The 24,265-nt window shown below is 40.7% G+C and overlaps 4 protein-coding genes across 9 annotated transcripts; 1 reads left to right on the top strand and 3 right to left on the bottom strand.

The window, feature by feature from the left end:
* Nucleotides 1-82: 82 nt before the first annotated feature.
* Nucleotides 83-4,882, bottom strand: si:ch1073-416d2.4 (coiled-coil domain-containing protein 42 homolog). Its single transcript, XM_056767361.1, is given in 10 exon segments — nt 83-1,301; nt 1,375-1,491; nt 3,206-3,316; nt 3,524-3,693; nt 3,785-3,867; nt 3,971-4,098; nt 4,100-4,141; nt 4,310-4,486; nt 4,559-4,604; nt 4,674-4,882. Coding segments are annotated over 10 exon segments (1,128 nt in total). The 5' UTR covers nt 4,775-4,882; the 3' UTR covers nt 83-1,148.
* A 67-nt stretch (nt 4,883-4,949) lies between these two features.
* Nucleotides 4,950-10,287, top strand: asb2b (ankyrin repeat and SOCS box containing 2b). Of its 3 annotated transcripts, none has more exons than XM_056767360.1 (8): nt 4,950-5,109; nt 6,929-7,044; nt 7,172-7,327; nt 7,414-7,659; nt 7,930-8,101; nt 8,608-9,172; nt 9,275-9,428; nt 9,542-10,287. In XM_056767360.1, exons 1-8 carry the CDS (start codon nt 5,093-5,095, stop codon nt 9,721-9,723), a joined length of 1,608 nt encoding a protein of 535 aa, XP_056623338.1. In that variant the 5' UTR covers nt 4,950-5,092; the 3' UTR covers nt 9,724-10,287. The 3 variants fall into 3 exon arrangements, with proteins under 3 accessions (XP_056623338.1, XP_056623337.1, XP_056623336.1); XM_056767359.1 differs by lacking the exon at nt 4,950-5,109 and adding an exon at nt 5,116-6,281; XM_056767358.1 differs by lacking the exon at nt 4,950-5,109 and adding an exon at nt 6,288-6,524.
* LOC130436582 (protein FAM181A-like) lies at nt 10,187-13,329 on the bottom strand. Its single transcript, XM_056767362.1, has one exon. It carries the CDS (start codon nt 11,274-11,276, stop codon nt 10,536-10,538), a length of 741 nt encoding a protein of 246 aa, XP_056623340.1. The 5' UTR covers nt 11,277-13,329; the 3' UTR covers nt 10,187-10,535.
* A 1,639-nt stretch (nt 13,330-14,968) lies between these two features.
* On the bottom strand, nt 14,969-22,381 carry ttc8 (tetratricopeptide repeat domain 8). Of its 4 annotated transcripts, none has more exons than XM_056768535.1 (14): nt 21,979-22,375; nt 20,873-20,989; nt 20,730-20,793; nt 20,077-20,236; nt 19,878-19,967; nt 19,709-19,753; nt 19,020-19,105; nt 18,745-18,832; nt 18,557-18,667; nt 18,163-18,302; nt 16,409-16,583; nt 15,786-15,908; nt 15,415-15,498; nt 14,969-15,331 (listed from the first exon to the last, which is right to left on the bottom strand). In XM_056768535.1, the coding sequence occupies exons 2-14, from the start codon at nt 20,955-20,957 to the stop codon at nt 15,215-15,217; spliced, it is 1,368 nt and encodes a 455-aa protein (XP_056624513.1). In that variant the 5' UTR covers nt 20,958-20,989; nt 21,979-22,375; the 3' UTR covers nt 14,969-15,214. The 4 variants fall into 4 exon arrangements, with proteins under 4 accessions (XP_056624513.1, XP_056624511.1, XP_056624512.1 ...); XM_056768533.1 differs by having other exon boundaries at nt 20,873-20,993; nt 21,979-22,374; XM_056768534.1 differs by lacking the exon at nt 21,979-22,375 and adding an exon at nt 21,219-21,967 and having other exon boundaries at nt 20,873-20,993.
* Between the last annotated feature and the right edge of the window lie 1,884 nt (nt 22,382-24,265).

The following is a 24,265-nucleotide window of genomic DNA, read 5'->3' as shown; positions in this document are numbered from 1 at the left end:
AATTCATTCAATAAATAATATAAAAAACTACATATAGTATTATTAACTGACTTGTTTTACACATGTGAGAATAATACATTAATGCATGAATTTTAAAGATACATTTTGAATTTTGATGTCAATTCCTCTATTGTATAAATTACACTGTATTTATTTCTGTTACATCAGAAGTAACTAATTAAAGTACAGAACAAATAAGAGTAATCCCTTTACTTTTTAAGGGAAAAGTAATGAAATTAAAGTAACTTAGTACTACTTATAACTAGTGACACCCAACACTGATAGTAAACCTACACAGTATAAGGAAGCACACTGGGTTATGGATTTATTGGCATGTTAGAAATTCCAAAAGAATGACTAAATTGTGCATCTGGGTGACTCTCATGAAATGATTTTCTTAAAAACACCTGCTTCAACATGCTTTATAATTCATTAAAAACAAGTTATAACATGTTTAAAAGCATGACTGGAAACACTTTCAACATTTAGTTTCATAAACTTCTCAGTATACAGTCACCTTTTAAAACAGTCAATCCCATAGCATGTTAAGCTTAAGAGAAGAAAAGTAATGATGCCTAAACAGGTTTTCATAAATAGATAAGACATTCATGTAACAATTTTCTAAATATCTTAAACGACCTGTATCTGTAATGAGAATGAAGAGAATATGAAGTTAAGTCAGTCATCTGTTAACCTGGCAGCCATTTGAGAGGCACTGGCAGGTGTGTTTCGTCACATAAAATCTAGCTTAATGTTTATATTTTGGCGTGTGTGTAAACAGTCATTTAAACTATTGGGAAGGATGAGACAGTCATGGACACTTCTTTCTTTCACTATTTCTTCATTTTTATTATACATAAATATTCCGTGAATTATAATTTTTTGTCATACAAGAACATCAAGTAGTACATTCAATTGTTCTTTTCAGAATGTTTTCATTGACTTTTTCATGAGAATTTCAGCAGAAAAAACAATACAATCCTGTACAGGAATAATTAATTATGTAAAAATGATGCTTTTGTGTGCGATCACAATTTGTGAGTTATATGTTTTATAATTTAAATATTTACTTCCATGATGTTTCGTGAGAATATCCCATGATCCACAACATCATACAGTAATTATAAAAATAAAATGTAAAGTGGTGATTACTGAGGGATCTGCATTGCTGGTCTGCTGCTGCTCTTACTGGAGGACTTCATGTGGATTTTACTGGAAGCTTTTTTTCCTGGTGTTCCTGAACTGGTGTCTGTGAGTCTCGTGGCTCTTTTCTCCAGGTCTGCTTTCTCCATAATGAACTCCTTTAAAAGTGTGTGATGAAGAAGATGTTTCATGATGTTTCACATGCAGGAGTCAACATCAGTGGTGTCGTACCTTTATCATGTCCATCATGCTCATTGTGTCCATGACATCTAGAGGTCCATAGTGATTCAGATAACACTGCTCTCCAAGACTCCTTACAGCCATGAAAACACTGCCCATCTCCTCCACCTGTCACACCATTCACATGAAGAAACCACAACACTAAACCAGTCCATGTGCTTCATAACATGACATATGAACAAACGGCCGACAGCAGAGCGTTTCATATCATGTAGAAGTCATTACTCGTGAAGTCTGTTGGAGAACAGATCAATCTCTTTAAACAGTTCAAGTTGACTCAAAGCGATATGATTCACTCGCCATCGTGCCACACCTGGGGCCTCATTTATAAAGTGTTGTGTAGAAACCGTCCGTGTTTGATTTTACAATAATTTCTCAAAGTGCACCGTGTGATTCATAGAACCAACATATGCACAGAAAACACCTGTACTGCCAAGCAGCAAGAATGACTCTTATTTCCAAACACCTGCAACTCAAAAGTGCGTACGACTGCTCAGACCCTGACATGACCTTGAACACTACGACACGTCAAAGACCGTTTTTATAAATATGATTTTTTTTGCGTTAGCGCGCTTTACAACTAAATCTGTGCAAACTCCCATTTGATAAATGAGGCGCCTGATCTTGGAGACTTCTTTTTAAATGGAAAAGTCATGTTTGGCTGTGAAATGGCTAACACAGTCGCTATAGTTGATGTATAAAGTCCCTGACGCAATAATTGAGTAAAAGTACAGCAAAAGTACATCTTGCCAGAAAATTACTTAAAATCTAAAAGTGTCAGATAAATATTCAACTTCAGTCTCCAAAGTACTTTTTATATTAAATCTACTTAAGTATTTAAAGTAAAGTTGAAGCAAACGCTGTTAATAGAAAGGTTCATTTTTTTAGCATAAAGATTAAAAAATGTAAAAGAAATGCACAACGTATTACTTAGTTTTATCAGGAACAACATGTGGCCAAATTGCCATACTATCAAAATACAAGTTCAGAAACCCCATCTTTATAACTTTCTTTCATATCTTATTATCCCTCTGTGTCTACACCGGACTCTACAGGCGCGACCTGCTTGTTCTTATTGGGCACCTTTTGCACTTGTGCATTGAGCTTTAACCAATGATTGGTTCAGCACTGTCAAGGTGACCCCATCACCAGCAGTGTTGTGCAGGTTCCTCTGGAAAAGTAATCCATTACTAGTTACTAATCACATATTCAGTAGAGTAATTAGAATACTGTACAAATGACTCTCTCCAAAAAGTGTTTAATGACTTATTACTAGTTCACTGATTGATAGACATGAAACAGCTCTTTTAATTCATTCAAGTAAATAATATAAAACTACATAAAGTAGTATTATTAACTGACCAAACTATACAAATGTGAGAACTATACATTAAAGCACAGATTTTAAAGTTAGACTTTGAATTTTGATTTCAATTCCACCATTGCACACATATCACACACAGTATTTAGTTTAATTACATCAGAAGTAACTGTTATTAAATTACAGCGAAAATAGAGTAATCCATTACTTTAGCCTTTCAAAGGACATTACATTACAGATACTAATTACTTAGTAACTAGTTACACCCAACACTGGTCGCAGACTTGTCTTTTTCTGTTTCTACGCTTTTATTTTGTAGTAATGAACATGCTTAGGGGAAATGAAGTGGAGTAAAGTAAAAGTCTGCAGAAAGACTGCCTAAAAGACTCAGATACCACCAAAAACTGCTTCAGTCCTGTACTTGAGTATTTTTACTTTGTGACATTACAACACTGGTTGATTGATGTTGGAGTTGTGTTGTTTGAGGAGGTGTGTACAGACCTGATCTCTGGATTGACCCACACTCATCTGCAGCTTCATCTCCAGCTGTTTCTTCTTCTCTTTTATTTCATCCAACTGTGTCTGCAGTTCTGTTAACTTCTGGTTACTCATCTACATCAAGAATCATAAACACATCACATTTATAATCTGAGTTTACAGAGGTCAGCTCAGGGCTTTAATAAAGTGTCATGAGTTCTTGAAGGGTCATGTCACATGGATGATGCTTCTACTGAATAAAGATGAGATCGTCATCATCTTGTGTTGTGCTCCAGTGTGTTCACACTGTGATAAAAGTGTATCATAGTGTTTGTGTGATACCAGTTTGTATGTGCCGTGTTGTTGTTTGAGAACGTCGAGGTGGTGTTGGTCTGTCTTGAGCTCCTCCGTCAGAGAGGTTAAGTGCTGCAGAAGCTCCTGGCGTGAGGTGGACAGTGTCTCATGACGTCTGATTATTGGCGTCACTAAATCTGTTCCATAGCCCAGATAGTCTGCATGAGATTCAAAGCACATCAAACACTCAACAGAGAAACACACACACACACACTCACACATGCACGTTCATCACATGTCTGGACTTACTGTCTGGAAGTACCTGAAGAACCTTCAACAGAAACTCTTCAAAAATCTTATATTTCTTCACGCGCTCTTGTAAATAAAGTCGCCTGTTGAATTGATAACACACAACTGAAACATGTTTCACACACATGTAGTGAGATTCCCTGACACGTCTGGGTTTTGAATGTCCGAGTGTAACGGTCTGCTCACCTTGCTTGTAGTCGTTCCAGTTGTGTTGAGAGTTCAGCTTTCTCCTTTTCTTTACACTCATTCTGCTGCTTTTCCTGCAGGAATTTCTTCAAGGCGCGCCGACGTTTGATCTCATTACCTAACCCTAACCTCTTCTACAAATTTCTCAAATTTCGCTGCCCTTTGTTTTGCCTGGACAAGAAAGAATCCTGTTTATACAATCTGGGACTCTCATAACAGAACGATATTCAGTGAAGAGTGAGTGTCATGTGATCATGGATCAGACCGTGTTTCAGCAGCTGGAGCGTGTTTCTGCTACTTTAACCATGTTTGTGTTGTTTTGTCTGTGTGGAGATTCACCTCCAGCTGTTTGTGTTGTAGATCTGCTCTTCTCTGCTGCAGGATCTGCATGACGTCTTTAAACTGCTGTCGTTTGTCCAGAAGATTTGTGTGCGCGTGGTTCATCTCCACCTGTTTCTTCAGCAGCAGTGTTGACTGAAGTGTGTTCACACCCGTCTCCAGGATCCCACTAGAACACTACAGAACCACATTATACATCACACACTGACTGCAACACAACACAGTGTGAGAACACACACACAGTCATACCTCTGTTATCACAGGGATGTGTTTCATCTGCTCAGTGTTTCGCTCTCTGTGGAAAACACAAACAGTCACAGTAAATGTGTTTTAATATCATCATATTAAAACAGAAAAATCTTACCTGAGCTCGTCCACCTGCGTAACAAAGATGTTTTTCCTTCTGTTTTCAACTTTCAGCTTTTTTTGTGAGTCTGTCAGAACAGGTAAAGAGTTTAGATCCATCTTTACTTTAACGGCTCAGAAGCGACAGAAGAAAACGCGTAAAAACGGAGCAGCTCCTCAGATGTTGCTATGGTAACCGCAACAAACACAACAGAAAAGCGTCGTGACGTCCCACTTCTGTCACGTCGAATCGCTCTCGCGATATTTCGATGTTATATCAGTCTGCGCAGAAGTCAAAAAGGACGTTTTTCACAATAAATGACAATTGTGTTCATCAGAATGCGTTTGTGTGACAAATGATGGTTAACACAACACCGAGAGCACGTGTTATCTTTCAAAATCACGTGGACTTATAAATGATGATTTGATGAACCCTCGATGGTTATTTTCGTCAGGTAAGTGTGTGGGCGCGCACGCGCGGGTGCGTGTGTCCTGCCTTTATTGGTAGAAAAAAAACTGTGTTAAAAGGGGAATAACCATGTTTATTGTTGGTGCATAGCTTTCTATTTACTAAACTGTGGATTAACTCTAGTAAACATGTTTTATCTATGTTTTTGAGGTAACTAGTTTTACTACAGTATCCCAGGTTTTTTGGTTTTAAGTGTAGTAATCCCGTGGGATCATTTTCCTGGACCTTGAAGGCTAATAATAACAGTCATTTTTCATCTCGTGGGGACTTTTGAGGAAAACAGCTTATAAATCAAACTAAATCACGTTTGAAACCATCAAAATACATCAAACACCCTAACCCACAAAATACAGTAAAATAAAAAGCATTCTGTCTTATGGAAAGTCCTCATAAAATATGTAAACCCAGCATGTGTGTGTGGATTTGTTTTTATATGTTAGTGGGGACCTAAACCTGAATGCACACCAGCTCATGGGGACTCGTGTCACTGTGAGGTCCTCATGGGCAGAAAAAGCGTATAAATTGTACAGAAAGATAATTTTTGAAAATCTAAAAATGCAAAAAGTTTTCTAGGATCTTTAGGTTTAAGGGTTAGGGGATAAAATATACAGTATGTACAGTATACAACTCATTTCACCCATGGACTGGATAATAAAACATACGTGTGTGTGTGTGTGTGTGCGTGTGCATGTGAATGAAGAGCTGTATTGTCCATAAAAGGCTTCAGTCAGCGCTTCAGCTGGAGCTCAGCATCTCACACTCAGTCATGTTTACACTGAAAACGGGACAATTGCTGAATTATATTGCAATGCATCGTCCGACACATGACGACGAATGATATAAACCTGTTATTACTTATAAATCAAGTAATTATAACTCAAATTATAATAACTCACGTGCAATCAAGCGTCATTGATCTGTGACATGAACACGTGTGAGCTGATGTACACATGCATGAAACAGCTGACAGCCCCACCCCCTCTCTTTTAAAAGCATGTTTATCGTGGAAAGAGAGAGACATGTGGAGTCCGTCACACGCACAACCGGTCCGGTCGCTTCTTAAATTCAGCGCGTTTCCCTGTTATCAGGAACTTTTAACAAAACACCTCAGCAGAATTCTGTCATGACAATCTCATCCAGAGACCTCAAGCCGGTTAGGTGGGTTCTGAGTGGGGTAGTCAAATATGGTAATGTCAAGCAAAGCTAAAATTAACCCACGGACAGCTGAGCGCTCGCGCGACTCTTCGTCGTCGTCCCTTTGTCTCCGCACGCGCTGCGCGACACAATAAACACAATGACACGATTCAGTTACGCGGAATATTTCTCTTTATTTCGATCAAATAACACGAAACGAAACTCGTGGAAAACATCAAATGAGCGAGCAAACCAGGACGACACACAGTGAGTCTTTCATTCACTCTTTTATTATTATCACCGCACGATGACCGTCCAACAGTAAACTGACCTGATCTGCTTTTACACGGTATGCGCGATTTCTCACGGCCGGTTCAACATTGACGTGATTTTAATTCGGCTCGTGATTTAAATGTGACGCTTTTCTGTGTTTGTTTATAGTGGACGATCGCGGCGTGGCATTTGTCACAGCTTTGACTCTTAACCACACAAACAAACACAACGACATTTGAATTTTGATATCTACTAAATGAAACACAAACAAATCTTGAAATCTTGAATGAAATCTTTGAAAGACAATCTTTGTGAAGAGTTCTATACAAACAAATGTGACCTGAACGCAGAAGGCGAGATTTATGTATTTTTGATCGGGATGTTTTTCTCTCGTGCAGATCGATCTGTGCAGCGGCTGACGTGACGTCATCGGCGTGCGAATCCGAGGACTGGACGGATCTTCACGAAGCGGCTCATCGTGGTCACACCGATGCTCTTCGGGCTCTGCTGAAAGGTAAAAACACATCCACAAATCCTTCTGAAGAATTCAGTGGTCAAACAGGTTGAGTTTCTGCATGATTCACTGTTATTGGTCATTTACAGAAATCCTGTGCAATAATGACCCTTTATTACATGATCAGCTCAGCACACGTGTGTAGATAAGCGCACGCTCCACGAGCAGACGCCTCTCCTGCTGGCCGTTCACGCTGGACACTTGGACTGTGTGAGGTTTCTTCTAGAAGCCGGAGCGGATCCTGACATCTGCAACAAAAACAAAGAGACGCCGCTTTATAAAGGTTGATTCAGCACATCACACTGGTCAGATGTGTCATGAGATCACATGTGTGGTGTACATGTGTTTCACGGTGATGATGTTTTTCAGCGTGTGAGCAGGAGTGTGTCCGCTCTGTGAAGCTTCTCCTGTTGTTTGGGGCGTCAGTAAACCAGCGATGTTATCGAGGCCGGACAGCTCTACACGAGACTGTGAGACGGGACCACACCGAGCTCTGCGAGACGCTCCTGAAGGCCAGAGCATCTATAGACGCCCGTGACGCTGATGACGTCACACCTTTAATAGAGGCGGCACGACACGGACGGACACCGACTCTTACCTGTCTGATCAGAAACGGTACTGATGCTTGTCAGACTATTCATCAAGGGACAAGCAGAACGTTATAAACCACCTGTGAATGTTTTGTTACTTGAGTTTCCTGTAGCTCAGTGGTAAGAGCATTGGGAGGTTGTGGGTTTGATCCCAGAGGATTGCAGATACCCAAGTATAAATACAATGCAATGTAAGTCGCTTTGGATAAAAGCGTCTGCCAAATACATAAATGTAAATGAGTTGCTCCTGGAAGGTTTCATCATTAGAAAGATCAGCTGTAGATTTGTTGTGCAGGTGCTGGTGTGAATGTTCAGTCGTGTGATGGAAACACCGCTCTCAGTTTAGCGTGTAGACACGGACACACAGATGCTGTGAAGGTTTTACTGCAACATCACGCTGATGCCAACACAACATCACGTGGAGGACTTCTGCCTCTACATGTGGCCACACAGCACGGACACACACAGTAAGCATTTATCTAACACACACACACACACACAAACAGTAAGCATCTGTCTAACACACAAACACACATAATGTTTTTTCTGACACACGAACACACACATACAGTAAGCATTTGTCTGACACACACATGTTTTATGGGGACTTGTCATCCCCCAACCGCCACTCTATCGCTAAACCGACCCATCACACAAACATATCAAGCAAACATCATTTGGTTTGTGTTTCCTCATGGAGGAACTGTCCCCACGAGGTGAAAACACGGCTGTTACTGACACTCACTGTATGATTTACCATGGATGGGTTTCAAAAGACACTGAAGTCTCAATCTAATCATAATTAGCATGACATGAAATATTTGTGTTAGTTTGTGATTATTTTGAAAGTGAACCCAGTGAAGTGTGCTGATGTCAGACACAGCTCACAAACTACACCAGATACTCCGTTCATCTGTTTAATGTTGACAGTCAACTTCAAACGTTCAGAAGGTTGTTGTGATGTTCTTTCTAGGATCGTGTGCCTATTGATGCCCATCAGCAGCCGGGCAAAGGTTCGCCAGAGCGGCATCTCACCCCTGCACGTGGCAGCGGAGCACGACCGGCGGGACATCCTCAGATTACTGATTGAATCGGGCTGTGATGTCAACACCAGACTCTCTGATGAACGCTCCTCCATGTTCTCCGACCGGCGCGTCACCGCTCTGTACTGCGCCATCGCCGCCGGAAACACGCAGGCGGCTGCCATGCTGCTGAACGCTGGAGCCGATCCTAACAAGGATCCCTTCAGCCCTCTGCTGCTCGCTGTACGTCACGGATGTTTGAAGAGCGTGGCTTTACTCGTAGAACACGGGGCAGACGTCAACGCTCGTCCGTCAGAGCCGGCCACAGATTTTCCAGGAGTCTTGCTGTACGCTTCACATCTGAACGTTCTGCGCTATCTGCTGGACAACGGCTGTGATGCTCAGAGCTGTTTCAAATGTGATCGACGTCACACGGACCACAACTGGCCTCCGGTTCACTTTACACCAGTCAACACGAGCCAAAGAAGTCTTGTCTGCACAAAACCAACCCTAAAGGTATTCATCTGATATTCAGTCTTTCTTCTGATTACATGAGGTTTCATTTACACAGTTCAGGTAAGCATCATCTCTTCTTGACAAACGTCTTTTTACTCTCAGTTTTGTGAATGGATGTGCTCGTCGTCCTGGAGTCAGAGAGCCGGCGCTGTCATTCATGTTCTGTTGGATTATGTAGGAAATGTTCAGATGTGTAGTCGGATCACAGATCTTCTGCAGAGGAGTCACGAGTGGCTCACTATTAAAGAGAAAACATGTGAGTGTCATTTATAATCAACATCCAGTCAATGATTTCATTAACGTTCAACTCAGATCTTGTTACAGAAAGAATGATGTGTTGTGATTGTGAAGATATTGTGTGTGTTTCAGCATCCCCCCGGCAGCTGATGCACCTCAGTCGGCTGAAGATCCGAGAGCAGATGGGTTCTCAACGTCTTTCCTCTGTGAACACGCTGCCACTTCCCAACCCAATGTTGCGTTACGTGTGTGCTCTACAACCTACAGGATCCAGCGCACCATCTTCACCTTCTCCTCATGGACACACACACTGATGTCTGGATCTGAATTCAAAATGAAATAAGACTTAAGATCTGAGATACTTCACCCAAAAATAAACTTTCTGTCATCGTTTACTCACCTTCAAGTGGTTGCAAATCTGTATAAATGTCTTTGTTTTGTTGAACAGAGAACGATATTTGGAAGAATGCGTGTAACCAAACAGAGTTCTTATGGACCCCATTGACCACCATAGTAGGAAATATCACAGAATTCTCATGTTTGTGTGAACTGTCCCTTTAAGTGCTGGACCCATGAAATGTTTGTGCTGCTGTGTATTTTTTAGCTTTATTATTTATACTTTTATAACTTATAATGTTGACTTTTATTTTAAGCTTGTCTATGTTAAAAACACACTGGAAATGTGAGTGATAAACACACATGTGAAGGATTTTCTCCTCATCTTGACTGGGATGTAGTGTTGTTGTTTGTCACACACAAAGATCTTCTCACGAGCCGTCAATTATTCGATCATTTTAATGAACTGGATTATTGGTGTCATAGAAAAACATCTACAAAAACCATAAATAAATCTCTACATCCCAGTGGAATAACATACAGCATTGACGTTTATACATTGTTATGAGAAATGCACCGGTCTGATGCCACATTATTGGCAATGCTTTGCTAATTCCTACAAAAACAAACTACGTAAACAATCGTAGAAGCTCAAACCATGGCTACGACTACAGTTGTATTTTAAGTGCTTCAAAACGTCCCGTTCGTGTGCACGAGATCATCTATATGTGTGTTAACTTGAGCGCTATGTGTGTAACGTTACATTAGTGGATCCTCTCTGACAGGAGAATTAAACGAATCCAAACACGCTGAAAATGGATGCCGAGACCGCGGGTTTCGTGGGAATCGGCTTGACAACCACATGCGTGCTGCTGCCGTGTAATCCATCGATAATGTTGTGCGATATTTCGAAATTTGTCCCGTAAGTTTTGTTCCTGAACGCCGCCGCGTCAGTGTGAGGCGCGAGAACGCGCCCGTGAAGCGTGTGATGCCCGCGGTACTGAAGCGCGCAGCAGCACGCGCACACCACACTCCTCAGCGGCTCGGCGTCGACGGGCAGCAGCGGGTTTGGTGTCACGTCGTCGTAAATCATCTTTCTTCTCTCTCCGTTAGTTAGCGGATGTTTGACGAAGCGTTCTCGCCTGCCCGAGGAGGGCTGCGGTTCCTTCCAGAAGGACGCCGGAAGCTGCCTGTTGCGCATGGGCACTTGACCCGCGCGCGCTTCGTGCTCGCAGCTCGGAGACAAATCCTCGTCATAATTCCCATCATGCCTGGGCGCGTCAGTCAAGCGACGCAGATTTCCGGGCGCTTTATCCTCAGGTGTTTTGTGCGGCTCGCTCGTTCTGTGTGACTGACAGCGCGGGATCTTCGTGTATTTCTGTGAGAATCGCTTGAGTTGTTTCTGAAGGTATTTGCGGTGGTCGACGGAGCGTCTGCAGGGCGCCGATCTGTCAAGTGCGGCCTTGATGTCACTCGAAGCCAAATTGACGAAGTTCAGAAGAGTTTTCACCTCGCTGTCAGAGTTCGCCATCTCATCCGTTCAATGACTATACACACACTGACCTGCATTAAAAACCTCATCCATAGATGGAGTCTCTCATCCATAGAAACGCTCCAGTAGTCAACAGCGCTATCTGTCGTAGCGTCTCCAGTCCATAACAGAAGCTGTTGAAGTGATGTCCAGCTCATCTGAAGTCCTCAAAGAAGCTGAATGTATTGAGACTCGCTGCAGTTATGGTGCTCTCCTTGAACCAATCAGCGACCTCACTTTGCTCACAATGCACCCCAGTGAGCCGACGAGATCCCCGGTGCTGAATTCTTTGCCATCCCAAATTGTTGTCATGGAAATCCTCTAGGGAAAATAGAGGCAATATTTCTTAGTAAAAGCGTCCTATACGGATTCCTGTTAGACCAAATCTGTTTTTGGACAGTCAGATATGCCTCGCTGCATGCCTCGTAAACATTCACTTTTAGCGACCGCGTGCGATCTTAAGTTCTCTACCTTAGAAGTGATGTGAGAAGGAGCGGATGGGACGGGGGAGGGGGCGCTGAGGAGATGTGCGCATAACCATGGAAAGGGGGCTTGAGCGCTCAAGAATCTTGTCTTTCTGTTTGCCCCCTCAATCGAGCGACACAAAAGCTGAATTACTCATTCAAACCTGGCGGGACAAAGGCGGAGGAGCTGGATAGCACTCTTGCATTTGTAGTCAAACATTTGGAGACTTAAATCGAGTCGTCATGAAAGAGAAAGAGTTAAACAAAGCCCATAGAATCGCCATCAGCAAACATTTTCCTGTGTCATATTAGTGGGGTCTCCATGGCTCCTTCTGGCTCGGGGACAATAGCACAAGTTTGCACACTCGAATACTGTCACCCTGCCAACGGCAACAAGGGCCAGAAACAGGACCATCCCAGCAAAAGCACGAGCACCGCGGGGAAGGTCGCCAAAGAAAAGGGAAAAGGGTCTTGTGAAATGCTAATTGAGCTCCGCAGGGCTACCTATCGCCCCGTGCGGCCACCTCACATCCCCCTCCCATGTGTCACCAGACCTTTACACGAGAAGACCGGTTGTCTGGACTGCAGAGTACAAACTGACGATGGGAAACGGATCTGTCATGATCCAGATGCCAATATCCCTGAAATGTCGCTCACAATCTCGCCGTCCTGCGACACGCAACTCCAAAGCAACACAGAATGACAAATTCAGAGGATGAATTATGCTACAGTGTTTAACATGATCACACAATACATGTTTTTTATACAATGGTCTGTTTGAATACTGGATTCTGATTGGCTGGAGGGTGTGCGTTGAACACCTTTAACGCACGTGCAGCTCCAGTCAGTTTGATTACATTTTAAATGAACTGTCAAAATAACCGTCATTTTCACCTGTTTGATCTAAAATGACACTGTAAACATCAATACAAGCTTTAACTTGTAAATGACCATGGTAAACGCGGAATAATCCACAGCTAGCTGTGCGTTAAAGGATTTTACCTTAAAATCTTTTTTATTGACGTCACATGGAATCCAAACAGCGATTACATCAAATATCAATGGCCACTCACTACAAGGTTGTAATCTTCACTGCTGTAATCTGTAAACTTGACATATTCAGTTCTACATTTTATTATCAATATTGTAGATTGTTTTAAAATCATTTGTGCTGGGTAAATAAGATCATGACAGGTCACATGTGACATGGATCTAATAAACGTGGGTGTTTAGCCTGTATAAGGATGATGACACCTCTTGAATCTCCGTCACATTTCCACCATCATGCTTCACTGTCTGCTCGAACATTCGATTTTGACCAAATCATCTTCTTTGGATTCATGTGTCCAGAGAATGGTTTCCCCAAAATCTCTGGTTAGTATAAATACTCTATGGCAAAGTTTTGCATCCTTCTAGCAACCCTCCCGTGAATGTCGCGTGAGGTCTGTGCAGATGCATGTACATGTTCCTTAGATGCTGTCAGAGAGGTCTGCATGTCGAGGGCATGCTCAATGGGCTTCAGTTGTAGTTGACTTGTCTTATGGTGGATGGAGATGACATTTGAGTCGAGGCGTCAGAGCTTGTGTTGAGAACTTGAATGAGTACTTATTACTTTATATGGACAAATACACACACACGTGTTATTTAAGCTTATTTCAGCACAAAACATTCAAATTGAATTGATCAACATTTCATTCGGCAATTGCCTCATTCGAAAGATCTTCTAGAGGCCACTGCTGTATTTTGTTTATTAACCAACAGATGGTGCTGTTCTCCACACACCCTTAAAGCTTTGAATCTTTTCCCAAAAAAGACAGACTACAGAATCCCATCCCTTGTGTCTTCCTCAGACTGATGGGCTGCCTGTTTCTTCCTGATATTTTCAGAAGTCTTCTTTCCTCTTGGTATGTTTGGTCTTGGGGTACACCGTGGCACTAGGTGTACCCTGTTTAAGCAGCAAAAACTGAAGATGGGTTTTGTGCACACAGGGATAAAAGTAGCCCATGTGTAAAATGATACTTCAACCTTATTTATTCTGTGTGTTGTTGTATAACTGCTGTAGATTGATTTTCTATAAACATATACATTCGGGGTTTTAGACTATTATTTTTTTCTTTAATGTATCTTTTAATGATTTGGGCCTAATTCTCCGCTCGAGATCTATCCTGGATATCTTGTTCAGACAGATGACATCATGTATTCTAGCAAATATCTTCAGATTAAAAATCTAAACCTGACTGTCCCTGCAAGGAGTCCCGTGATGGGCCACGTTTGGATCTTTAAACAGGACAATTAATAAACTCCCAACTGCTTCAAAAAGCATCAGCCAGAGTGCTCACTAGATCAAGAAATTTCACCACACAAGCCCAGTTCTATGATCACTGCACCGGCTGCCTGTGAAGTTCCCAATAGACATCAAAATCCTGCTAATAACTCATAATGCATTGAATGATCTAGCTCCTCAGTATCTTTGTGAACTATTGACTGATTACAATCCACTGTAGTCGCAAAACTCTGGTCTGTTATGTTCCCAGAACATCACTATCTTCTGAAGGTGGTCCTGGTTGGTTAGGGTTAATAGCCATGTTGAGGATTCAGACGCACTCATTTAGTTTAAAGATGGTGTAACATGCTGTGTCATGGATTCTGACTTCAACCTGTTAGATGTGCTGTTTTCTCATGCTTAACATGGTCAACATGATAAAAACGAGTATGACGTAGTGTTTCTGTGCTTGATAAACTCTGAAGATTAATGTGAAATGTGCAGAAACTGCATGTGTTACTTCATCTTTAAAACTAGACTGAAGACTCGACTCTTTAATAAAGCTTTCATTTAACTCACCGATGACACTGTAAACTCAACATAAGCGTCTATGCCACAATATAGTTAGCTTATCGAAACTGACCTCACACATCCATTGTACTGTGTGACTTACACTTTCTATATTTTTGTCTTACAATATCTACTATTCGTCTTTATATAATTATACTATTTCAAAAAGAAACACAGAAGTGGGTTCATAAAGGAGCCTATCAAAACCAGGCAGGCTGGAGACAGTCACACACTGATATACTGTAAATATAAACCTGCCTCGTCTGATTCTGTTGTTTCGTGCCTGTTTGTTAAGATGTCAAGAGACAGTCGGGTGGAACAACTGCTCCTAAAACCCTTTTCCATCAGTAACCCAACAAGCCTTTAACATCTGTTGGACAACCTCACAGTGAATGCTGGGTTTACTAAACACTTCTTTAATAAATATTTCATATAATGTTGTGTTTTCATTCTCATATGAAACCCACATGAGGTTTCAACAGTTTTAAATATTGACAACAAACACAAAGCAAGTTTGGGATGAGATTATGCATCTTATGGAAAAACAACTGGTAAGTAAAGCTTATTGTTTACATAAATACATCTGATCATATGAGTATTTATGCTGTCAGAAGAACATCCAGCAGTCACATGACGTCATCTTATAAGGTGGAGAAATGTTGTCGGAGGTTTTTCAGGATCTGTTGAGTGTCCACGTGTTCAGGAAAAGCATCTTCAGATTTTTGAGCCGCCATGTAGCTGCTCTGAAGATCGCCGAGCTTCAGGTCGTAAAGAAACATCATTATGAAACAAATGCATTTGAAAGACACATCCATAACCTCATGTTGAGACTGTACTCTACCTTATCAGAAAGGGTTGCGTAGTTGAAGTGCGGCTCATACATGTGAGGGGACAATGAAGCAGCCGTCTGCAGGAAAGCTTTAGCCTTTGGCAAACAGAGAAAAAGAAAGAAATGGTAATACATGTTTATACACTTCCATGTATTATTCCTTGTACATGTAACAACATTTGCATTAATCAAATTAATGGCATGTCAATATTCCTAAAATAAGACACAAAACATTTTTTTGTTAAAAGTGTAAAAATTCAAGAGTAAATCCGTATAGTTTTTCATATGAATGTTTTCAGAGGACGCTTTTCAAGCTAACACAGCGTCAACCAGGTAAAGTTGTGTTTTTACAATGACACGTGAACCCTGTCCCACTCCCTTACCTGTTCAATACGACCCCTCCTGAGCTCCAGTACGGCTAAGTTATTATAGGCTTCACTGTGGTTGTTGTTGAAAGCCAAAGTCAGTTTAAAGCATTGATATGCCAGAGTCAAGTCACCAATGCCCTGTGAAACACACATCAGAAGAAAAATATGTCTGCTGTTGATATACCACAAATAGACATCCTCCAATTACATTTCTCAAGATCTGACAGGTAATGTTTGAACAGCACGGTTTAGTTACAAAAATCAACATTTCAGAATCTCAAACACTACATCTGTTTAACTAAAACCTATTAAAGGCGGGGTGTCCAATTTCCGAATGATGCTTGTTTAGACAAAGTCGGGCCGAGTACAAAAACAACCTTGTAGCCAATCAGCAGTAAGGTGCACAGGACGGACATTTGATGGGGGTTAGGGGTGTGTCTGTTTTGGTGTTTTGAGCATCAACAATGGCTAAGAGAAATCGGACACAAAAACTCTAAATGCTTCATTAATACCAATGAACTATGAAAAAGAGAGCATTGTTTTACCTAACATTTATGTTTTGAAATGAAAGACAAGAACCTGTTGTCAGAATATATGCCTTCAGATCATGAAATAAGACTCATGCACAGAATCCTCACCACTCCAACATGTCCCAGATTATACCAGATATCTGCCTGTTCTTCATCACTGGACACCAGAGACAAAGCTCTCTCGAAAGACGACAGACTCATGTCATACTGCTGACCGTAGAAACAGCACAGACCCAAATTATTATACAGCTGACAGTTAAACACTCCCATCTGCAGCAAACGCCTAAAACACCACACACACAACACAGAGAGAGAGAGAGAGATTATTCTCTGACTTCTTTAGGATGTTATGCAGCTCCCTTTAGTATTTGTGACAGTAACTGTGGTTTATAGCGACGGCCCCTGAAGAAGATTGAATGTTAAATGCTCTCATGACAACAGGAAACTTCTTGTTCATTTCGAGATAGTGATGCAATATCGCTGGGGCAGGAGTGTGATATTGCTCTATATCAGCATAGCTGCAGTTAGACACGAGGTGCACGCTGATAATAGATCTGTATACTACACCAAAAACATCACAACACACAATTGACTTCATCATTTACTTTACAATAACACATGAGTTCTAGAGATTAGATATGATTGCTGTATAAAATGAAGTTAATTATTGGTTTTAAAACACAGCTTTACATGAATGATGCAGAACACACACACTGTCCGTCTACGTGTTTGTTTTTCTCTATATCTCTTACTGTATGCTTCATGAGCTCTTTACTGTCTAACATTACACTTAAGAAGATATATCCACATTTGAGTAGTTGACATATATACAGTATGCCATACATTTTTTGATGTGAAAAACAAATGACATAAATGTATGGAGTGTGAAGTCTGATATGTTAGAGAAAACAGAAAGAGTCACAAACTTTGTCAATTTTTCTCAGTTTCTTAAAGCAGCACTTCCCTGTGGGCAGCGCGACACACATGAATTTGTTCAAGTAAGCTGATGGAACCGATGGTTTGGAAACCATGTGGCACTCTTCAGCAGACACGCAGACACCCAACTTACAGACGGTGCGGTGCGTCTGTATATCGGATATTTCGCCGCATGAATGGCCCTTCGAGGTGACAAAATCATGGCTGCCATATTGAAGGCTTTATAACTGGCCACTTCAAAGGGCGCTTCAGAATGAAGGATTTCAAAGGGTTCAACTTATGCACACGCCCTCATGATTCTTTGCTTGGAGATGGCATAGACATGGCATGATGATGACGCAGAAGGACACTTGTTAGGTCCGCTACACCCTTCAACCCTTTGAAGCTCTTACTTTCTTTGAAGGGCTTAGGGCATAGGGATGTGGCCTTTGCCGCTCTGAGACTGCTCATATAGCAGCGGCAGTAGAACTCATCCGATGAAGATCTGTTCTACCACTGAAATCATTTTAGAGACTTTATTTTAAAGGGGAAAAACTAGAAAATATTCATTTAAATATTTCTACTGAACTCTACCGTATGTGTGTTTGACAAAAACTTAGTAATATACAACTAGCGTAAGAGAGATTTCTCATATTTGTTTCTGACATTTGCTATTTACACGAATAACAATATTTGTTCCTATGAACACACAGTTTTGAATACAAATATATTGTAGGGGTGTCACGCCAAAGGACGACAGTCTACTCAGATGTTCAGGAACATGACCTTGAATGAGATCCTTCAACTAATGAAAACTGACTGTGGTATTCCAAGACTTCATAAAAACATGACTTCACATCCTCCCTACGCACACACACAATGCATAGCGGATCTTGTGAGAATGCTGTAATGATGTTAAACATTAAATGTGTAAAGTGAAATGACACCTGTAGAAGCGCAGGGCGATCTCAGGCTGATCCGTGTAGAAATGATTGCTGCCAATACATGCCATGGCCTCCACGTGTGTGTTGTCCTGTTTCAAGACTTCTTTATAGTACTCTGTAGCAGAAGGGATGTTGTTCATTTCCTGAAAGATACATCAATGTTTCATTAGGAATTCTCCTGAAGGCTGCAGGTTAGCCATCTTGACACATTCATATACAGACAGATCATCAGCTCACGAGACGTAAACAACACCCGTCCATATATTTCACATCTATAAGGAAGTCTTAAAGACATTTTGATTGACCGTCTTTAGTTGTTAGGTTTGTGTTTAAAGACATGATGTGCTTCAATGTTACATCTTATGAGATAACAGACGCGACTCCCACACACAAACACCTCATGGATGCGAGCGATTCCTGTCAGGAGGGTCACTTCTCCAGGGAAATGATCCAGTCCTTGCTTAAACACCTGCAGAGCTGTGATTGGTTGATCCAGACGCTGATACACCTGTACAGGTAAAGACGTGTGAGCAGAGAGACACAAAACTTTACATGATGTTGATGATGAGCGTTGTGCGACAGCACCTTTGCGAGGTACAGATAAGTATCCACAAACTCCTGCTGACCAAGAGCGGACCGGAACTGTTTCTCAGCCTCACGGTACAAACCCAACCTACACAAAAGCAGTTTCTTCAAAATAAAGTCATGGTTTCTGTGACGTCTACATTAAATCATCATGTGAAGAACATTCTGTGAAGACTTAATCTTGATCTATTTCATATTGACTGAGTAAAGGGATGACCTCACAATCAGATTATGGGTCTCACTGACAAATGAAGAGAAGTGTGATGATTGGTCACCTGTAATAACATTTGCCCAGCTGAACCTTCCACCACCAGTCTCTGAAGTGAGCATGCTCCGTCGCAAGAGCAGCCAGATCTAACGCCTGCAAACACACATCATCAAATGCACTATTTCTTTTGAAAGACTCAAAATAATTTACTCAAATCTTTTGAAAGATTTACAGTCAATCTAAAAACATCCCTGTTACGCTCATCGCGCAATGAATCCGAAATCTCACACGTTGTGTCAGCCACAATTACACTCGCCTCCTATATTTTGGTCTGTCATAAAAAAATCGGAGTGGGTTAGATTTTCTGGATTTTTCGCATCTGTAGCATGCATTTTTAAGAGGTGTTTTGACAATTCAGAGACACAAACCAGCGCCGAATAAGAAAAAACGCATACAACAATGTAGAACTTTATATGCAAAAACCTTTAGACTGCACGTCTTTGTCATGCAAAAACTGAAATCAAGATGAATGGTGTCAGAACCTCTTCCACTTTGACATAAAACCGCAACCTACTGTATATATTCAAGTGAAAAACAATATGAATCACACAGGGGGTAAAGAAAAATAAAAAATGTACAGTAAGCAGTCTGCATAAGTGTGCACTCTCTCTGATCAACAAATATAGACTGGAAAAGAAGAATACATGTTTAAAAAACAAGAATAGTAACATGAAGAGGCACAGAAGAATGACTTACATTTTTCACATCGTTTTCATGGTAAAAGATGTATTCAAACAGGGTCTTGGGTGTGAGAGAGAGAAAGAGAGAGAGAGAGAGAGAGTCAGAGAGTGTCAGAAGCATCATTTCACTTTGTCAAGAACTTTGATCATGTTCACGTGCACTTTTCTTTTGAGCGTCCACGCACCTTTGACAACTCCGGCCTCTTTGAATACTTGGCCAAATTTAAGCGAGAGAGGTGAATGAAAGGTCCTTCTGGATTAGTTAGCATAGAGGCCTGATATCATAAGACAGAAGACTTCATCATTACACCTGACACTCATGAAAGCACAGCGTATCGTATCCTATCAAACCACACGAGGGACAGAAGGGAAGATGTGAGGTACCGTTCCCAATCGAACAAATCTCCCAGAAGCGCTGGTGACGGGACGGGCCATCTGTGCTGTCCGAGGGGTTCTGATGGCCTGCTCCATAGTTTCTGGTCTACCAGAGAGAGTGCTGGGTCTCACGAATCCGGTTATGGGTCGTCCTGACTGAGTCATGGGTCTACAACACAGAAATATCTCAAATGAAATTTCACTCCTCACGTGAAGATCAGCCAAAACTATTGAGCTGTACAGTGATTGGAGCACATCTACACGCTAAAAGCCAATCAAAGAGCAAATCTTGTGTCATTTACACTTGAAGTCTAATGTTACGACAATATTATGTTATGATGTAAGTGTTGTGATAAAGCACACGCCTTGTTTCACCGTGTCTACAACGGACTCGAGCGACATGACAAAACAAGGCATTATTATTTTCCATGTTGTCCAGACCGGACTCGAGCGACACGACGATAATAAACCCATTAAGAACGAATGGGCATTTGTGGTGCCGCTCGTGTCTGGTGATACTCAGGACTGTTATTATAAAAGGGTAATACTATACGCTTATGTGCCATTACACTCATTTGAAAACCTCTTCATATCAGATCCAGATGTGGATGGATGTGTGTGCTCCACACACGTGTCAATGAATGCATGTGGAGATTTCATACCTAACAGCTGGAGTGGGTACACCAGCCTGAGCCGTTCCTGCAACTCTCAGAGATGTTCCAGGCCCTGACCAATACAATGTCTTAATTTCTCAAAGTCATGTGAGAATCATAATTACTTCATTTTACCGTGACAGTGTACTTACGTGCAACCTGAGCAATAGAGTTCTCATCCAACATCATGTCTGCGATTCCTTCTTGATCCACCTCAACCTCATCGATGTAAACCATCTCTGTGAGAGCTCGAGTCTTCAGACTCCACGCTGCCTTCACAATCACAATCACAATCACAATCAAAAGATGATTTATGAATAATGTCATACGAATGACTGACACAGAGCTGGTCTGCTAGTGTTCAGAGCAGCTGATACAGAAAACACTGGAACTTTGATATATAGAATGGTGGGAATATAACGGAGTACTGGGGGATCATAGGTTGGGATACGCTGTGGAATATAAAACAGGAAACGAAAGACATACAGAAAGACATACCTCAGAAACACGACACATCCCAGGCTCCTTGGTAAAGTAATGAGGAAAGTCACAACAGTTCATTTGTTTGAAATGTTGACGTGTAAGTATATGTTACATGATTCATGTTCAATAAACGAGTGTATTTAGCCCATGTAACATTGAGATGTTCTGTATTTCACGCGATTATGAGCGCCAAGTCTCTGTACGTAAAGTCTCTGCACGCGACCGCTATATTCACTCCCCCGACCGGCAGATATTTCACTCACACGAGACCAAATCCGATATTCTTGAGTGTGTAGACGGGTTTTATGGGCGATGTATGGATTAGCTTGTGAAAACGAATCACTTTATTAGACACTTGTCTTTATGGCAAACACCTCACTGGGTCTAATTCCGTTCCAGACAACTTGTATTAAGGATATTTTCCACCTCAACTCACAAATCATCTCTACAATGTCGATGTTTAATGTTAATAAATCCTGTCTTAATGTCACTTAATCATTATTACCGATAATGTTTTAATATTACTAAATCCAAAGGATGGTAAATGTGGGAAATACAATAAATCCGAGGTGTCTGGGACTTGCTTGTAGCGAATAATGATTGGCTCTTTCTACTGGAAGGCGGGACTTCCTTCACTTAAACGGACGTAATCCGTTGCAAATTCCCCGTTAATATCAATTCAACTGCGGCGTCTTGTTAATGTCTATAGTCTTTGGTCTTAATCCAGCGCTAACCAGCTAACCGCTCACTAACCAGAAGAGAACCGCCCACTAACCTGGTCATACGGGTTCTCTGTCAGGATCTTCGAGCAGATCTCGGAACATCTCTGAAACTTTCGTCTTCTGTAGCAGCTCCAAGCCAGAAACAGCGGATCCATGGCGAAGGAGAAACCGAGAAACAATCGTGGTTACCGTTACCCAGCGATCTTCTAGGGACGGCCTTTGTTGACGTCAGCACGCACGGGATTACCTTGGCAACACTGGAAGGCGCTAGAGCACGTGCTGTTTGTTTGTTTCTTCTTCTTCTTGTTATTTATTTATTTATTGCTCAACTGTACAATACGAGGCAGAGAACAACGAAAACAACAACATAAGGCACATACAAATAAATAAATACAAATTTTAGACAAACAACTGAAGAACAAACAAACAATAATATACCCTACAGTAAAATGATACAAATTCAGAGACAGAGGTACATAAACTCAGATATTTTCTATTTGGTTTCTTTAAATAATTCAAGCTCTTGAACAATTTCCTAAAATCACAAATAAAGTAATTAAATCATGTATTATATTTTCTTCAATTGTATGTGTGAATTTGATATTTACCCAACAATTTAACCAAGTTTACAACATGTATCAAAGGTGCATTCAGCACGTGCTGTTTGTTTCTTTTATGGTGACGTGAAAAAAGTCTTGTTTCGAAACAAAATTAAGTTAACTTAAAAAAGAACATCCTCGAGCAAAAAAAATTTAACCTATAAAAGGTATGGTAAACCTTTTTAATACTTTTTTTTAAAATACATGTTTGGTATTGTCCTCCTGACGCAGAAAAACACATGAAACAAGCGCTATTTAACACTTTTTTATTATTAAACACTTACATGTCCATTATATAATTTTTTAAACCATGCATTCACATATTAGAAGGGAAAAATGACAATAGTATCAAATGAATATTGATATACATCATGAATTCGACAAAATAGAGCAATTTAAGTCTTCGAGTTTGCTTTGAAATAGGAGATATTGAGCATCGTTTCTGACCATTTCCATTTGTGTATATAAAATGTACGTAATATTATTAGATTTAATATTTTATAACCTTTCCTGTATCTCAGTGGTAAGAGCATTGCGTTAACAACGCAAGGTTGTGGGTTCGATCTATGGGATTGCAAATACCTATGTAAAATGTATAGGATAAAGCAATGTAAGTCGCTTTGGATAAAAGCGTCTGCTAAATGCCTAAAATGTAAATTTAGCATGAAAATGTGATTTCTATTAACATCTTTTTTTTAACATAATAGAAAATACCATCGCTTTTACTTTAAACGTATATTCGAGCCACTCGACATAAGACATTTTTTAATTACCGCACTTTGCAATGAATGGCGCGTTTCGCAGACCGATATTAAATTACGTGAAATACCGCGAGATTCGAAATCATAATCTCTCGCGGTACTTGGGTTTCTTATATCGATCGGTCTGCGCAAACGTAGTTTAGACTAGAAGTGATACAGCTACCTGCATTGGGCATGCACATTGCATACCACATAATTTTCGTCACTCTGAAAACGGTTGATTTATATTTAGTTATTATTGTAAGGTTAATTTATTCGAATTATATGGAGAGATTTTTCACCACTTCCGGCAGCAGCTGTATCACTTCTAGTAACAACAGCACAGCGCCGCCATGTTGTGCGTGTCGCTACCCGATCCGTCCCGGAAACACGATTTGTTCCGCGCATGCGCGAAAGTGCGTCTACTTGCGGTAATTCCCATTTTCACGACAGTCGACTCAATGCGTTCTAATTGGCGCCACTTCCTGTTATCTTAGATGTTTTACGACAGTCTGTTAGTGGTGATATTGGAGAGTACAAAAATGTTTGACAGCGCTATGGATTCGTTTGTGTTTTATGAACGCATTATAACCAAATGTGTAAATAAATGTAATAAATACATAAATAACTTTTTCTGTGTGTTTCTTAAATGCAGACATTTGTTAAAATATTAGAAAAGTAAGGTCAATGCCCTGTTCCTTAATCAGCAATTTAAGTAAATGAATAGATGTCTGATTGTGTGACTGAGAGAGGCTGGGTGGGAGGTTGAGATTCAGTGAATGACTAAAGAAAATAAGGAACAAATGTAAAAATAAATTGGATGAATTCTGAAAATCCTGCTTGTCAAGGGCAACCATGTAAGGATTTCAATAATCTAATTAGGGTATCAATTTGTGCCACATATTAACCTTGACATATTTTGCTAAAAAAAGGTTTTTAGAGAATCACTAATAAACATATTCATTATAAGTTTTATAGTGTTTCGAACAGAAGTAGACGGA

The sequence above is a fragment of the Triplophysa dalaica genome, chromosome 15 (assembly GCF_015846415.1).
Source record: "Triplophysa dalaica isolate WHDGS20190420 chromosome 15, ASM1584641v1, whole genome shotgun sequence".
Taxonomy (NCBI): domain Eukaryota; kingdom Metazoa; phylum Chordata; class Actinopteri; order Cypriniformes; family Nemacheilidae; genus Triplophysa; species Triplophysa dalaica.
Note: the sequence above shows the minus strand (reverse complement) of the source record. Positions and strands in the feature narration are given on the sequence as shown.

What these genes read in the sequence shown, in the direction of transcription:
- ttc8 (XM_056768533.1), bottom strand. Translation starts at nt 22,080, where the DNA reads ATGGATCCGCTGTTTCTGGCTTGGAGCTGCTACAGAAGACGAAAGTTT. An exon ending in CTGGGCAAATGTTATTACAG is followed by an intron (nt 18,833 to 19,019) that starts GTGACCAATCAT and finishes GCTTTTGTGTAG; the next exon opens with GTTGGGTTTGTACCGTGAGG. An exon ending in GGAGGGGTCGTATTGAACAG is followed by an intron (nt 15,499 to 15,785) that starts GTAAGGGAGTGG and finishes TGTTTGCCAAAG; the next exon opens with GCTAAAGCTTTCCTGCAGAC.
- LOC130436582 (XM_056767362.1), bottom strand. Translation starts at nt 11,276, where the DNA reads ATGGCGAACTCTGACAGCGAGGTGAAAACTCTTCTGAACTTCGTCAAT.
- asb2b (XM_056767358.1), top strand. Translation starts at nt 6,418, where the DNA reads ATGACACGATTCAGTTACGCGGAATATTTCTCTTTATTTCGATCAAAT. An exon ending in ACACAGCACGGACACACACA is followed by an intron (nt 8,102 to 8,607) that starts GTAAGCATTTAT and finishes TGTTCTTTCTAG; the next exon opens with GATCGTGTGCCTATTGATGC. An exon ending in GCACAAAACCAACCCTAAAG is followed by an intron (nt 9,173 to 9,274) that starts GTATTCATCTGA and finishes TTTTACTCTCAG; the next exon opens with TTTTGTGAATGGATGTGCTC.